Consider the following 17,458-nt stretch of genomic DNA (forward strand, 5'->3'; position numbering starts at 1 on the left):
AGAAAAATTAAGATTTGGTGACTCAATGTCACAACTTGCAGAACATTTTTGCTAATTTTTAAGTCTTGTTGAACATTTGAGATTGGTGACACGCTACCCAGGAGCAGAACAAAGTTTTTATTTTTAACATTTGGCTCGACTATTTGGCCGTTATTCGTTACATCCCTACTCAGAAATTAAAAGATGTCTTTCTTAAAATGAAAAAAATAAATAATTGAGATTACTGGTGACCATCAGAATTTTTATTATACACATGCATACCTGCCAACTTTTAATCGCTTCCATTATATTTTTCCCAGTGGTATTAAAATGGAATAAAAATTTCAATTTTAAGCAAAAAAATACGTTGTATATGAAAAAGCTTAAGCTGCCTAGTATGTTGGTAACACATATTAAAATATATGCTTAACTTTTTTAAGAATAGTGGTGATGAAAATCATTTAAAAATTTAGTCTATAAAAGAAAATATAGTATATATTTACTACCACTTTAAATATAAAAATGAAATTTTACGCCAAATGCGTAAAAGTTAGCAGGTATGCACATGTATTCATACTTTTCTTTCAAAGACAAAAAGATGCAGTCAGTTATTATTTATGGAATATTTGTTTGCAGAAAGCACAACTGGAAGAGAGGATAGAAGACGTGGAATCAACTGATGAAGATCCCTTTCTACAAAAAAACTTACAAGAGTTAAATGATTCCACCCTCCGCCCAAGTGGCTCGAAACGGTCAAAAAGAATGAAAGTTTCACAAGAAACTGAGCTAATAGCTGCCGCAACAGCAGCTATTGGAAATGTAGCGAAAAAGGATGTTTTGGACATGTTTGGTGCATACATTGCAGCCGAAATAAGAACATTTCCCTTGGACACCCAAGACGTTATCAAAACCTCCATTTTAAATACACTTTTTGAATTTAAAGGAAAATAATTTTTAAACTTACATATAATTTAAACTAGCATTTTTATTACAAATAATAAATTATTAAAAGAAAATTATAAAGGTATTCATCCAGGGGAAATGTTCAAGTGGCAATATGTTTCATTAATTTCTACAAATATTTAATAAAGTTAAAAATTGAAATCTAGCCTGATTAATTTTTTAACAATTTCATGTTTGCAATCGTGTGTCAGTATGTTTCTAGTATGCAGTAACTAAAAAGAGAATGATACATAAGCATTTGTTTTCCTGGTATATTATAATAAACCAGAGTGAAGTTTATGGATGGAAAAAAAACTTAACAAGGCATTTAAATTCAATTTGTATATATTTTACTTTATAATAGTTATGATTGCATAAAATTATTTTATATTATGTATCTCAGATAGAAAAGAGGATAAGTATTTCATGAAGGAGAGAGAAAAAATATTGTTGAATTACTAGTTACAAAATTTTTTTAAATATTCATCATGCCCATTTTAAGACTACTATTAAGAGCAAAACAGAAGTTGGAGAGGAAAAAAACCTCGCATTTTTAAAATAACTTTTTGTAATTTAAATCCTGGAATTCCAGCCAAATAAGTAAGAAAAAAGCATTCTATCGTACATACTTGAATGAAGGGAAAAAATCATAACTCAGACAGCCACGGCCACCAAATAATAGCGCAAGTAAACAGGCTTTAGTAATATATATATATATTTAAAAAAAAGGTAAACACTAATATAAAAAACTAATTACAATTTGGCGCAAAAAATATCAAATTAATACATTCCTAGCAGATATTAACAATTGGCACACATTTGCGATCACTGTCAAAAACTAATCAAAAGTACAATTCTAAACACAATTTTTTAATTTAATCATAACTTTTCTTTATTTTATTAAAATTTGATTCAGGTGAGAAAATTGTTCTTAGAATTTTAAAAAGGGATTCATCCAAAGGAAAATGTTCAAGGGACGATATGTTTTTTAATTCATACAACTGAATAATAAAGTTAAAAATTTAATTCTAGCATTATTAATTTTTTAACAATTTTAAATTCAACTTGTATGCATTTTACTTCATTAAATTAAATTTCAATAATAGTTATGATTGCATAAAATTATTTTAATGTTTTGTAGCTAGGATTTATTTTAAAATTACTAATTTATTAAATTTTGTACTGAGAATCATCGATAGAGAACTAATTTTATTTATGTACCATAAAAAATATAATTACATAGTTAAAAATGATATACCATATAAATATTTAGTATAGTAAAAAAATAACAATAAAAATAAAATAAGGCTGAAAAAAATAACAATAAAAATATAATTTTTGAGCATAACTATGCTGTTATTAAAGGACTGTTGAACTTTAAGAAGTACGAGAAAAAAATTTAAATTTGAGGTTAAAATTTAGAATGTACATATACTTTAAGGCGAATTAAATTATTAACGTCATTATTATTTTTTATACTTATAAAATGCAAATTTAGAGAAAGGAAGGGAATTTAATGAATGAATTTGTCTTGCCATGGAATTTTGCCAATACTATTGAAATATGAACAAAGTTGGTCTCTAACATTTCGCGCTTTCATTGAAGACAATGATGTACCTTGTTGTACAATATCTTTTATACCAGCATAGTTATGCTCTGCCCATTCAGCATTATGTACTTCTCCACTGTCAACATTTTCTCTACAGAAAAAATCTGGTGGAGAATACATATTTGCTGAGGACGTTTTTCTCAAAAAATTGTGCAAAGCGCAGCAAGCCATGACAATTTCTTCGACCTTTGAGATATCTAAAGGATTTGCCCTTTGCAAGATCTGAAACCTTGCTGCCATAATACCAAAGGCGTTTTCAACGCAACGCCTTGCCCGACTTAATCTGTAGTTGAAGGCTTTTTTCAACTGGCTAAGCTCCCTTCTTGGGTAAGGTTTCATTATATAATTTTTCAGAGGGAAAGCTTCATCAGCCACATTTACGTAGGGCAAAATTTCGTTGCTCATAGGTAATTTTGAGGGAGGCGGAATACCTAGGGCATTATTTTCAAGTGCACCACGAAGCTCAGAAATGGAAAAAATGGTGCTGTCTGCCACCCTGCCATTAGTGCCCACATCAATGTAAATGAAATTACAATCTGCATCAACAAGGGCAAAAAGCACAATACTGTTCGCAAGTTTGTAATGAAAGCATTGCGATCCATATTTTCTTTTGTGGCGCACTATCACATGTTTGCCATCTAGAGCTCCGATGCAGTTAGGAAAGTTCCACCTTTCCTCAAATTTTTTGGCAATGTCTTGCCACTCCTCTTCTGTTGTTGGAACCTAAATATGAAATAAATCTTACATTAAAATCAATTATGTTATGCATCAAAATTACATAAGTTTTGTTACAAATTTATTCAAGAACGACAACTCTTCTTCTTCGTACATTTTTGGTTTTTAAATCAAAACATGCACTTTTGGTGAATTTATATGTGCACTTTTAAATGTTAGTTATATGTATATTGCAGTGCAATTGGATAAGCAACGAAACTTACAAAGGAGAGCTTTTGAGCTTAAGTATTGGCACCTCTTTTATTGGGTGTTCTAACAATGTTACCTCAAAAATGTTTACTCTTATTATATTATCAATAGAACTACAATAGAAAAGCTGTGAAAAATAAATACAAATCAACAATTTAATGCCAAATATAACCCTATTTGGCAAGAAAAAGGATAGAATAAAGAATTTACGTCCCTTCTTGAGAGGACGTAAATTCTTCATTCCAAAACATTATCAGGGGTTAATCCAGGATTTAAATGTTGATACCTATTTATATTTACCGCTATTGAACAGTCGATCCATTTAGTGGATTTATGGCTCTTATTGTTCAACACTGTGTCCTTGTAATTTCGAACCTCACTTAGAAGACAAAGGAACTCATGAGTCTAGTATTGGGACAAACATTGCCATGGAGGAGGACTTTCTTAATGAAACTAACCCCTCTTTTGTGTTACATGAGAGGAAAACCTCCCACGGTTAGCCCAACGTTAACCAGCGATCCGCCTACCACTGGGGTTTTGTTTTGTCAGCACTGTGGTTGGTGCAAGCCGGGAGCAGATGTCGACTACCGAGCCATCACTGGGATTCGAACCTGGTCCACGGACGGGCTACCCCTGCGCAATACCAGCTCTGATACTTATTATATCGACATTTTATTTTCGTGAAACGAAATTATCTTAAAACTTTTATTGATGTAGTCACAAGATTTTTGTGAAGGTGCTGATTTTACATCACCATTTTTGTGAAGGTACTGTTAAACAGTAGCAAAATCAACCTGCATTAGCCTCTGATTATTGTTAAATTAATCATTTTCGTTGATAACTTTTAAGAATGCGAAGTGACCAATTCATAAAAATTAACGAATTTGGCATTCCTGGCTTGATATTTATTATTATTTATCTCATTTCCTAATGTAATTCAGCTGTTAATTTTTTCACTGTACGTATTCAGAGCCATCTACTTATGTATGCAAAATTTTTAGGCATAAATTATTTTTTTATTCTTTAAAGTTAAGGGTTTCTTAACAACTATACTCAAAAAGCTGAAACCTAAAATTTAAATTATAAGATTCCATTTAGAATATAGTTTCTGTTTCTCATAGGGCGAATATTGTCAAACTTCAACTAATGATTTGAAAATTTTCCGCTAAAATCAAAATTTTTAAACATGATAGGCTACTATATTTATAAAAGAATTTAATTTAATTGCACTTACTTGAATATAGTCTTTTAACACAGAATAAATGGCAGTGCACGTTTCTGGAATGAATTTGGAGATAGTTGCCTTATCAATTCGAAACAGGTACTCCATTGAGCCATATGAATCTCCTGAAAAAGTACATAAAATTTTAAAAAATAATCCTACTTCAAGCCTAAAATTCTATAATTTAAAATTTCCAAAAAAAATGCTTACGTAATATACGAAAAATTTTGTTTAGAGGCCATTCTAGGTTTCTAAACAAAGTTTTTCGTTTTCTTTTCAATAGTCATAAAAACTTAAGAGGCTAAATCTTTGGTATTTTTACTACTAAGCTTAAAATAAATATTCTCTACTAGCAGTGTTTATGATAAAAGTGTTATTTAATTTATTTTTGGCAACTGAAAAAAAGTTGATTCCCTGAATTTTATAATTAAAAACGAAAAGGACAGAAAGAGCTTGAGAGAAAAACTCTTTGATTGTGTCTTTCAAAATGTTATTCCAGTCTATCAAGAGGTGCCTCAAAATAAGAGCCGACATATCTTATATACCTATTATTAATTTAGGATTTAATTTCTGTAATGGAAGCTATGTTACATTACTCCCCTTCTACAATTTCATCTGTGATGGAATTCCAGGTTTGCTACTCTACCTCTGTTAATAGTTTTTTATCTTAAAAAAACAAGAACAAAAAATGATTATTTATTTATGACTTAAAATTTTTCTGTTTAACTTTAAACAAGACATAAACATTTATATCGTTGGGTTACAATAATGCATTGAAAAAAAAAAGCTTTAAATAATCTGTCTTGAATCAATTATAATATTTTATTATACTAATATGACAACTTACTATAACTACAGAAATTGTTTACTAACCTGACGCCAAATATCGAAGCGTGACAGCCAGTTTTTCTGCTGCTGGGAAACATTCCCTCATTACCGTGTTTTTCTTACTGATTATGTGGGAAACCTTATCCAAAAGAAACTCGAAAGTTTGTTTGTCCATTCGGACAAAATTTTTAAGGGCTACGGGATCAGATATTTCCAATTCCTTCATCAAGGCATAGTATGCCCCACAGGTTTTCCTCCTTTCGGGAGTTTTCCAATCTTTTATCCATGTTGATCTCTTTTTGTTTTTTTGTTTCAAAAGAGAAACCGCCGATAAAGTTAAAATTGACGAAGCCAAAACAATTACATCATCAACATCCATGGTTCAAAAGCTTCGCTTTGGCCAAAAACTCGAGAGTCAACAAAGCAATCTCTGTGCTGTCACTGTCAACGAAACGAAAAATAAACAGTCACGCATGCGCAGGTTTATACCTCTGGCCAATCAGCGAGATTGCAGATCTTTTATCGTGTCAACGATTCATACGAGTTCTTGAAGCAGAAATATCAACTCAAGATATCGAACGGTCTTGAATGGATATTCTTGAATCGTGTAAACAGGCCTTTACTTTGAGCGTACTGAATTCTGAATAAAACTAAATTAAATCTTATAATGTTAGTCCGTTAATTATTATCATAATATGCACAAATAAAATCATTGATCTAAAATAATGTGTTTAAATTTCCAGCATGTACAAAACATTCATTTCTCACTCTTTCATTCTAATCTCCTCGTCGAATATCTCTATCACGATTAATTTCCCCCCCTGCTGTTCCAAGTTTGTTATTCATAATTGTACCTGTCTGGCACACACCGTTTCTCAATAAATAGTCAGCACATTTAATTCCTGTAAAAAACCTATCAGTATAAATATCCCGATTGAGTCTTTTGGGATACTTTCAGGCAACAACTTTACAAGTCCACCGCCTAAACAAAGTTCCTTCAAATCCTCGGGCGGAAATAAGGGGGAAATGGGGATTCTACCTCTCTTTGGAATCAGATACTGCCTCAATTAAGGTCTATGACCTCCTGACTTCAGTCACTACCTTGAGCTACCTAACTTGAGGATTCTGCCTCATTTAGAGATTTTTCTGAAATTGTGAGATCCCCTCTCATATGATTATATCAAAAGGAAGATTTTTATTATCTCTTCTTTGGAAAGTGGAAGAATTATTTTTATTTTCGGGATTTAGAAATTTTTCGCAAGCTAGTATATTTTATTATGCTTTCAATTTTTAAATTAATGTATGAATTATTATTTTCTAAATAAAGCATTATAATTTCATTGATTTAATTTTAAAAATGAACCTTCAGAGATTGTTATTTATTATTGTCAATCTTTAGTTCTTTATTAACAAAATCTCTTTTTTTTTTTAATAAAAAATAATAATTATATGGTTAGCAATTTTTTATTTTTTCTTTACAATATATGTAGTAGCATCCATGTAAGCTCTTAATGATATGCTTTGGTTCATTAATCTTTGTTTTAAGGCAGATAATCTTTCGTTGACTTTCTTATATAGAGCTTTCTGCTGTGGAGGATTCTCTGAGTTGCATAACAACATTCTCTTTTCTGCAATATTTTCTTTCTCAATTTCTTTACTTTTATGTACAAGTATGTAAATATTTGCTTTAAGTGACATTCCACTTTTTCGAAGCTTTGAATGCCATCCTTCTACGTTGTTGTTTGTGCGAATATTGTCCTCTGTGAAAAAATGGTTCCTAAAATCCTAGAAAAAAAATATGTATTTTGAAAAATGTAAAAATTTAGAACAAGCCATTTTAAGAAAATATTTTCAATCAAACCATATCCTAATTATTATGATAAATATTTGCTTTATATCAAAAACTTAAAGTAACATGCATAGTAAAAAATCCCATTTACCATTTCCATAAATTTAAATCTCTGTTAATGTTTTTTTTTTTTCCTACACACTTCTATTAAAACTGATATTTCTTAAAGTGCACTGATATTGATAAATAAACACATTGTGACTTGGCAACAATGTCATTTTTAAAATTATTGTATTCCTAACTTTGTGTTGTTAAGTTTTAAAACATAGTTACTCAACTAAAATTAGTAAATTCCCAACAATTTGCAGCAATTGATTATTTCTCAAATTCTGGACATATCCATCATGTTCCTTAATTTTAAGTTTGACGCGCTTTAAAACGCAGTCTTAAGAAACACGCTTAATATGCCTTTAATCCGCTTAATTTCTCCTTCCCTTTGACAGATTAATTTGATAAAGAGAGATAAACAACACTGAAATGCCTTTATAGAAAAGATTTTTATTGCAATGAGTCTCAATCAAAATTTGCATACTTTAATTTAAAGTTACAAACATGTGATGTAAAGTACATTAAATTACACTACAGTATAGGCAACTGAAACTATTTATATTTCATTCATCATTTTATATAAAATACTTTTCATAAGTTTCCTCAAATATAAAACAATATATTTTTACAGACATGTTTTGAAAATTTCTATTTTTAAATGAAAATTAACTTAGTTTAGTTAACAAATATTTTCAACTTTAACACAACATATGTACCTTGCAATAAACTTCGTATCCATAATTACTCTACCATCAATATATAAGAAATTATAGAAACTAGAATTTGTGTTACTGACAGGAAGGGAAAAATCTAAATTTAACTTCGTCAAAAGTGTAAATCTGCCAGTATATTGTCGTAATTTCGAAACTTCATTTTTTTTAGAACTTAATAAAATTCTATGTGTCTTATCTAAAGAATTAGTAGTAAATTTCTAAAATCTTAAATACCATGCATAATTTATTAGAACATAATATAATATTCTTATAAATTCTGCTCAGTAACATTATGCTTTTAACATAATTTTCTTCAATACCATTTATACTTATATGCACATAATTTATAAAATTAAAACCCTCAGTTTTAGGATGAAATTCTTTTACTATACCATAGTACTATAAAGTTAAAACTTACGCAGTGCACAAAGCCTCTTCTAACCAAGTATCAGTGTAATAGGTAAGCAAATGTGTAATGGGAGCTGTCCAGGTTACTTCTCCAACTGATATCAGAAATGCCTCATCCACCTGGCCCACGGGTACAAAAGGCATTGCCATCAAGCGACGAATAAATTGCCTGATTTCTGCACAGTTAATGTAATGGGATACCAGTCCCAACTCTTGTACCTGGTAAGAAATTTTTTTAAACAACTCTAAAAGTTTCGAGAATTTTTATATCTATCTTAATAATATTTTTATTAATATTATATATTTATTTCCTTAATGGTGCTTTTTTTACATTTCACTAAATAAGATTATTATAATTGAATAGAATAACTCTGCCTACTCCATCAATCATTCCCCCTCAGGGGGTTTACCTTCTTTAGGTAAACACAGGGAGTCACGCCCTGGGCTACTCTAATGATCTGTTCTCCCTTCGTTTTCCTCTCCCTTTACTCCTACTTTCTCTTCCCCCTAGTGGTTGCCAAATTTACTGGTGAGGGCTTGTCATCTGTGTTTGATTACCACTCTGTTGTGTTGGACATAGATGGGAAGAGACTGCCGTGCGTGGAGACCCGTGTCCCTGGAAAAGGGGATCCTGGTAGTTGAGGGGCATCCTGGTACCCCAATACACTGCTTTGGCCCGTGCTTCAGGTAAACGGGAGGTGCGTATTGACCTGTATGCATCAACCGGCTAGTCAAGAGAGTCATCTGTTGACTAGGGTCAAGTCCGGGGTCACTTACTGAGCACCTCGTTAAGGGTGGAGGCTGCTTCAGGGATGACTCGTGGATGTATAGCTATTAGTCAGCATCGATGTTCAAGTAACAGATTGGTCTCAGTACCTAACTGTTATTTGCATCCCCTAAGTTGGACTTCGTGGTAAATGGTGCCGCTGATAGTGAAGTTGATGAAAATTTTTATGGCTGAAGATGGAAAGGTGTTGAGTTCCGCACACACTGCAAAAACAGCGGAACAACTCTTACACCGCACGTATACGCTCATTATTTCATTATAACATTGACAAATCCTATCCTACCAAACACATCATTTTCTAAGGTTTCACCATTCTTAATACACAAGGCTCTTCTCTCCGTACTGGGAGAATAATAATAAACGGTATCACGCACTCTGACCCTGTAGATGTGAGTAACATCTTGGGTGAAACATTCGCTGCCGTATCTAGCATTGACAGTTACAGCTCAGCTTTTCAAGCTCACAAGCATAGAGTTGAAGCCCAGACGCTGCAGTTTACGACTCGACGGCAATTTCAATATAATTGTAACTTCATATTTCATGAATTGCAGCGAGCGCTGTCAAAAGCACCCAATACGAGCCCCGGCCTTGATGGTGTATCATATCACATGCTTCGCCATTTGACTTCTGCATCTCTGCAGAATATCCTGTTACTTTTTAACAGATTATGGACGGAACAGATATACCCATCAAGTTGGCGGCTGGCTCTAGTGATACCAATTTTAGAGCCAGGTAAGGATCCAACGGAACCAATAAACTACCGCCCAATAGCTCTGACTAGCTGCTTCAGCAAGGTATTTGAGCGTATGGTCAATTCTCGCTTGGTTTACTTTTTGGAGAAGAAAAAACTCATCCTCGACTTTCAAAGTGGTTTTCGAAAGGGCAGGTCGACCATTGATAACATTGTTGCATTAGAAACACGTATCCGGAATGCTCTTGTCCGACGTAACCATTTTATCTCTATCTTCTTTGATATTGAGAAGGCGTACGATCGGACATGGAGATACGGCATTCTAAAGGCATTGTTTAATATGGGCCTCCGTGGTCACCTACCTATGTTTATCAAAAACTTTTTGAGTCAGAGATATTTTCATGTTAAACTGGGTAGTACACTTTCTGATCTCTACATCCAATCTGAAGGTGTTCCACAAGGTTGTGTTCTGAGTGTTACACTTTTTATAGTTCATGTTTCCTCCATTTTAAACATTCTACCCCCTGCAGTTTTTGGCTCACTTTATGTTGACGACCTCAATGTCTCATGCTCAGGATCTGACATGAGAGTAATCGAACGTCAGTTACAACTTGCTGTCAATAAAATAGTAAAATGGTGTGATGAGAATGGCCATACCCTTTCACCTTCCAAAAGCTCATGTGTACATTTTTGTCGGCAACGTCGGCTTCTCAATGATCCTGTAATTCATATCCATAACATTGCTATACCAGTCGTTATGGAAACAAAATTTCTTGGAGTCATTTTCGATCATAAGCTTACTTTTCTGCCTCACATAAAACAATTACGGAAAAGATGCGAGAGATCCCTAAATATGTTACGGGTGCTTTCTAACACGTTTTGGGGTGCTGACCGTACCGCGCTATTGCGAATTTACCAAGCACTTATACTGTCGCGCATTGACTATGCATGCACAGTTTACGGAACGGCTTCTGCATCTAACTTAAAACGTCTAGATACGGTGCATCATACGGCGTTACGCATATGTAGTGGAGCATTTCGCACTTCTCCTGTTGAGAGTTTGTATGCTGTGTGTCATCAACCTTCTCTCAATTTTAGACGCATGCAGCTCTCTTTAACATTTTACTTTCGCGTCCTGTCATCTTCATCGAACCCTCTTCGACGTGAGATTATTCCACTAAGTTTACAACGATTATATGATGCACGACCCTCATATATACCACCTTTTAACTCTCGCATGCGATCACTCATTCAGACATTTGATTTTTGTGATATACCATCGCAATCTGTAATTTATTTTCTCATCCCACCATGGACTATTTCATCATATTATCTTGATTGTTCATTTGTGTCATACAGTAAATCTAATGTCTCACCTAGCATTTTTCAACAGCTGTTCACTTTCCATCGTCATCAGTATATACAATACATAGCAGTTTTTACAGATGGATCTAAGTTCCCTGGACATGTTGGTTGTGGGATTGTTGTGGCTGATATTACTTACAGCTACGACATTCCTGCAATTTGCTCTGTTTTTACAGCGGAAGCATTTGCGATCCTTTTAGGTTTAAGACTCATTTCTTCGCATTCGGCTAGAAAATTTTGTATATACTCGGATAGTTTGAGTGTTGTAAGACAGTTAGAACATGTGAGAAACGAAGCTCATCCAATTTTAATTTTTATTCAACATATATTGACTTCTCTATACAAGAAGGGTTTTAAAATTTTATTTTGCTGGATTCCCAGTCATGTGGGTATCAAAGGAAATGACAAAGCTGATTCTGCTGCACGATTTGCCTCTTCTCCAATAACATTATCTGTCCCATTTTCTGATTTAAAAAACCACATTCGCAAACTTTTTCAGTGTTTATGGCAGCAACACTGGGACCTGCAAGGCGAAAACAAATTACATTCTGTTAAACCTACTTTGGAGCCTTGGCCTGCACTGCACATGCGCAGGACAGATGTCAAACTCACCCGCTTGCGAGTAGGACATACTCGACTTACTCACCTTCATTTGCTATTTGGAGAACCGCCTCCCAAATGCAACGATTGCAACGTTTTACTCACTATTCATCACATTTTAATACTTTGTCCATGTTTTAACCAGCTTCGCCTCACCTTTTTTGGTAGCTCCATTTTATGCATAAAAGACTTGTTAGATGAAAACCATCATCCTAACATCTTTGCTTTTCTTCGCACTATTGGTATTTTAAACAGTATATAAGAGATTTATCATTTATCAAGTTTTATCCACATATAAAAATACTTGCATTTTTACTGTTTTAGAATTCTCATCATTTTTACTATACTTATTGTGTAATTGTACTCTATTCTACCTTTTAATATGTTTTTAAAACCGTGTGTCTGGCGCAGCATGTCCTCTCTGGACCTTGTGCCATTAAATCTTACATTCAATTCAAATTCAATTCCGTTCTGGGAGAAGTAGCCTCTGTGAGAAAACTCCGTTCCGACGACCTTTTAGTGCAAGCGACATCCGAAAAACAGGCCACTGCTCTATCTAATTCTACAACTATATGTTCCTTTAATGTAACTGTTACTCCACAGTTACTGTTTTAATGTGATCTGTCTAAAATAAATATTTAGGTTAAGACGTAAACATATTGAACACCTCATAAACAAAAGTTCATTAAAAAATGTACTCACCTTGCTATGAAAAGATTGGTTTTTAAAAATCTCGTCACATACCGCTGAACAATCGACAACAGCTTCCGTAATGTCGCACGTATAGGGCTAAGGATGCCTTTAATCGAATTCGTCTGACATTTTTTAACTTTGCTGAGGAATTTAAAATACCATATTAGTTTCAGCGTACTGAATTCTGAATAAAACTAAATTAAATCTTATAATGTTAGACCGTTAATTATTATAATATGCGCAAATAAAATCATTGAACTAAAATAACGTTTAAATTTCCATACAAAACATTCAAACATTGACATACAAAACATTCAATTAAAGTCCTGTATAGTAACCAATTGCAGTGAAAAAAATATATTTATGACCTGTTGGTGTATATAGGTTCATAAATTCCGCATGTACATATTCTGCGGGATAAGTACAAACATACATAAAAACCGTTATGTTATTAGACCCAAATATTTAATTTATTAATATTTTTCAAAGACCATATTGATAAATTGTTAAAAATCCTGTTTATCAAATAACCATGGGTAAAAAGTATAACAACTTGAAATTCTCATAATTATATTAAAAAATATATTCGAAGACATCTTAAAAAAACAACTATATTTTAGTGAATAAAAAAGAATAGCTGTCGAAATAACTCTTAGAAATAATTATAAAGAAGAAAACTCAGCGCACGTAAAGATACTATCACTGTAGAAAATAAGTTCTTATTCAATAGAAAATTATAACTAATTTATAAAATAACACTTAACAGTTAGTTTAATGTCTGTGTAAAAAATAAAAATACGTATTTTGAATAAAATAACCATTTGAACTTACTATGTATAGAAAAGATATGGGGATTGTTTGGTTTTTCAAATGACCCCTCGTGGTGGGCATTAACCCGGCAGGACGCGCGCCTTCCGTTCGAACACAAAGAGGCGCGTGGGGTCTGTATGGATCTCACGAGCTTAAATTATAGTTAAAGCTTTTTTCACCGCAATATTTGAAAACAAAATGATTTTAATTATAAAATTTAAGATTTTTAGAATTTAGTAAAACACGATATCATTAATTTTCTCACAATAATTCAAAAATAGCATATTTATTATAAGTAACTTACTCTATACTGTCTTGTTTATCTTATCTATTCTTTATTCGTTCAGTTTTGACATATACTAAGTGTGTGTTCTTTGCACAAAGATTTTTCATATGTAGTTGATGATTTTTTGTCCTTACTACGTGGGCAAATATAGAAACGTCACTTAGATTTCAAAGCTTTCTTCTTTGAAGTAGGTTTACTTTCGTCGCTTTCATTGTTGCATCCAGGCATTTCTTTCCGTAATCTTTGGGTCTTTAATTTTTCTTTTTCCCGCAATGTACGTTATCTTTTTCAATAAAATTATCGTTGTTTGAATCATCTTCTTGAGCGGAAACTTCGTCTAAATCTTTGTTAGTCATGATCGCTCATAATTTCGCTATCAAAATTACATTCTGCTTCCTCATCAGAAAAAGTTTTTTCCTCACTCTCAACCTCATACAAAAGCTATTGCATCCTCTTCATTTCCTTTTCGTACGGAGTCGCCATGTTGCAGTTTAAAAAAAACGTCTGAACGCAAAGAGTAGCAATGTTAAAATGCATCTTTTTGACTAACGCGAAAAGGCGCGCGGGGTTCAATCACACCCCTAACTTGACAACTCCTTCTTCAAAGAAAAAATAATGACCCTTTAAAATTTGTAACACCTGGTATAGGCTGGTGGGCATATAAAATTAGACTATTGAAAAGAAAGAACTTTCAAAGTCATTAGAAAAAAAGAAATCCTATTACCAAAATCGTCTGGGGTTCATATGGACCCCTGCGCGTCCTGCCGGGGTCCTTGGACAACTTATTGAACAACTAATAAAACAACTTGGAAACAAAGCAACTTATAAAAACAACTTGGTTATTTTTTTTTCCATTGCTACTTACACTATTCGGTTACATGTAGGATAAAATAACATTTAAATATTTACGAAAAGTTAAAGGGCACCACACATTAACAAGCGTCAAATACACATTAAAATAAAAATAGGTACAGATCAAAATAAAATTATGTCCCACATTAGTTGATATTAAGAAAAAGAGTTAGTTTATTATTTACCTGAATGTCCACAGAATAGCCATTAGTTTTTCTATCCAGTTGTTCAAATAGTAGGCTTTTCAAAGTTCTTGTAGCTTGTTTATTTAATCTAAAAGATTTCACAAATCTTTCATCCGTTAAATCAAAGGGATTTATCCGATAAAATAATGTTCGATCAACGAACAAATTATTTCTTCGTTGGCGTCTTTGACGACGATTTAAATAATACCAAATCAGCTGAGACATTTTAACTGGTAATGAAACCAAAACAAACGCGTTTAAAGCGACTTAAGTCAGGCGAACTACCCGTCTTAAGACAGATTTCGCATTATCGGCGTAAGTGTTTCAGTTGAATTGAAACTCCATCATTGATCTCCCATCATGCATTGCGAAAGTTTGATTTTCCCCGTCTTAAGTCAGTCGATGTTGCAGTTGAATCCCACCATTTGAAATTCATGACAGAAATATGACTGCTAACAAATAAAACAAAGAATGTGTGAAATATGACTTTTAACAAATAAAACAACAGATATATTGATAGTGTAAATTATATTTTGCTATTTCAAGCACATTTTTGTTTACTGGAATTTAGATAAAGAATTTTTTTTTCTAAATAACAAATAATAACAATAATAATAAAAGTCCAGTTATCAAAAGCTTAATCGAAGAAATACAGTCCTTTTCTGGTCTTTTTCCAGTTATTTTCGACTTGTTCCTTTTTTTTTTTAATTTCTTATTTACGATTCTTTTTCCACCTTTTTTCTTACCCTTTCTGTTCTTTTTATATTTCCCTCCGGCATTCATGCAGTTGCTGATGTTAATATTAACAGTAAAACGGTTATCGTCATCGAAATCACTATCTTCATCTTTCGTAGATTGGCGATAAGAGGTTTTATCTTCTTCATCTTTTGAATGTTTCTTACTAGAGGTTTCATTTTTGGGCATTTTACTCATGGTATATATTATCGTAAATTTTTTAATGATTGCAATGAATTTTTTTTTAAAGTTATTTGAAAATTGTGATCACTTTTGAATTTCGGTGTTATAGTAACGAGTTTAAATTAATTTAAAAAAAAAAAAGAATTTAAGGAACGCGTGTCGTTTTTTCTAGCGAGATGTGAATACACGTGACTATCATTTATTTCCGTTATTAAAAAATATGTATGCTTATACCAAGTTGACTGATGAATTTTTTTTGAACATGTCACTTTTGAGCACGAGAAATACATTAATCAAATCATCATCGACGCTTACTGGAGAAAAATATCTAAATTTTCTCGATTGTTTGTAACTGTTAAATTACGACGAAAGATTAAAAAAAAAATTTGTATGTTTATTATTTGTACGCAAGTGCTCTTAAGGTAAAAAAATACATTAATATATTCGCTATAGATATAAATTTTTTTTTTTTGCAAATGTTTTTAGTTTCATATTATTATAACTCATGTCTAGTAAAATTATATTACAGGTAAAACGGAGGAAATTCTTACAATAAATTATTTTCTTGCAAAAGTGTGAAATAAACTTAGTATTTTACAGCCAATAACTTTTGTTGTAGATTCATTAGAATAAATCATACCTTTACAAGAAACCACCATCTTTTTTACATATTGATCGTTTCTAATAGAGAATAAAATCGCTCTTTCTATGGAAATTATTTGTTTTAAGTTTTTAATTATTCACTGAGTCATTAATAACTTTTAGATAACTTTTTATGAGCACAGTCAAACTCGACTGTTCAGAATCAAGTTCATTACAGTATTGGTTGAGTAGGTTTGAACTGAACAAGTAGTTGATTATTGAAATTGTCTATTGAAACATTAATATCGTTGCTGTTGGTAATTGTAGTTTTGGGGCATTCTGTAGTTATTAGAATATTCTTGTATAGTTGCCAATTGGTAAACTCCAAAAATAGTTAATTACACTAAAATGTATGTTAAAAATTCCAGAGGCATAGCTTTCACCCTCTTTTTGTATAAGTTGCTCATTTTGAGCAGCAGATTTTTGTTTTTTGGCCTTACGTGCTTCATAGCTTGCAAAAAATGCTCGTTTTTCAGCAACGTTAATACGAGTGATGTTTTGCATCTGACAACTGAGCATAATTTTTTTTGCTTGTTTTAAGTTCTAGAGCATGACAAAAAGAGATATTCATTTATGCTGCATCATGCCATGTATGCAGCTATTATTATGCTAGAATCAATGGTTTTTGGACTGTATCGCTATATCATTGAATTTAACAACATTAGCGTTTTGTGTTTCTCAACCCAAGCACCTTTTTAGAAGTTTCACATCTGACAGATCTTTAAAGACAGGGTTAATCTCCTCCATTACAGCTTTTGGCAAATTGTTTTTGTGTGTGACAGTATTTAAACAATTCGCATGTTAAGCAACATTATATTTGCACCAGCTTTCTGGGCCCTGGGGACGAAACCAAATGCATTGGTTTTGCATTAGTACTAGAAGTATGTGTCCACGCAGCTCAAATTGCTTTACGCGTATCAGGGACACTATTTGCCTCTTATAGCATTTTCATAAAATAGGTTCTGGCTCTTGTGCCAATAAAACCCTACCAAACAATCCATAAAATAGGGTCAATTTTTTTATTGCTGCATCCGTTAAACGGCCTTTTCCGACAATTGATTTTTTGTCAGACAATTTATTATTGCCTGGAGTGGCCTTCAACATTCG

The 17,458-nt window shown here is 32.5% G+C and overlaps 2 protein-coding genes across 2 annotated transcripts; one reads left to right on the forward strand and one right to left on the reverse strand.

Moving 5' to 3' along the window:
- Positions 1-2,434: 2,434 nt before the first annotated feature.
- On the reverse strand, positions 2,435-5,982 carry LOC110282418 (uncharacterized). Its single transcript, XM_087166722.1, has 3 exons — positions 5,550-5,982; positions 4,689-4,801; positions 2,435-3,253 (listed from the first exon to the last, which is right to left on the reverse strand). The coding sequence occupies exons 1-3, from the start codon at positions 5,881-5,883 to the stop codon at positions 2,435-2,437; spliced, it is 1,266 nt and encodes a 421-aa protein (XP_087022848.1). The 5' UTR covers positions 5,884-5,982.
- A 2,607-nt stretch (positions 5,983-8,589) lies between these two features.
- Positions 8,590-12,227, forward strand: LOC147807621 (uncharacterized). The gene is made up of 2 exons (XM_087166723.1): positions 8,590-8,653; positions 9,613-12,227. Exons 1-2 carry the CDS (start codon positions 8,590-8,592, stop codon positions 12,225-12,227), a joined length of 2,679 nt encoding a protein of 892 aa, XP_087022849.1.
- Positions 12,228-17,458: the final 5,231 nt, after the last annotated feature.

Source organism: Parasteatoda tepidariorum, chromosome 6 (genome assembly GCF_982258835.1).
Source record: "Parasteatoda tepidariorum strain Cologne lab strain chromosome 6, Ptep-v5.0, whole genome shotgun sequence".
NCBI lineage: Eukaryota > Metazoa > Arthropoda > Arachnida > Araneae > Theridiidae > Parasteatoda > Parasteatoda tepidariorum.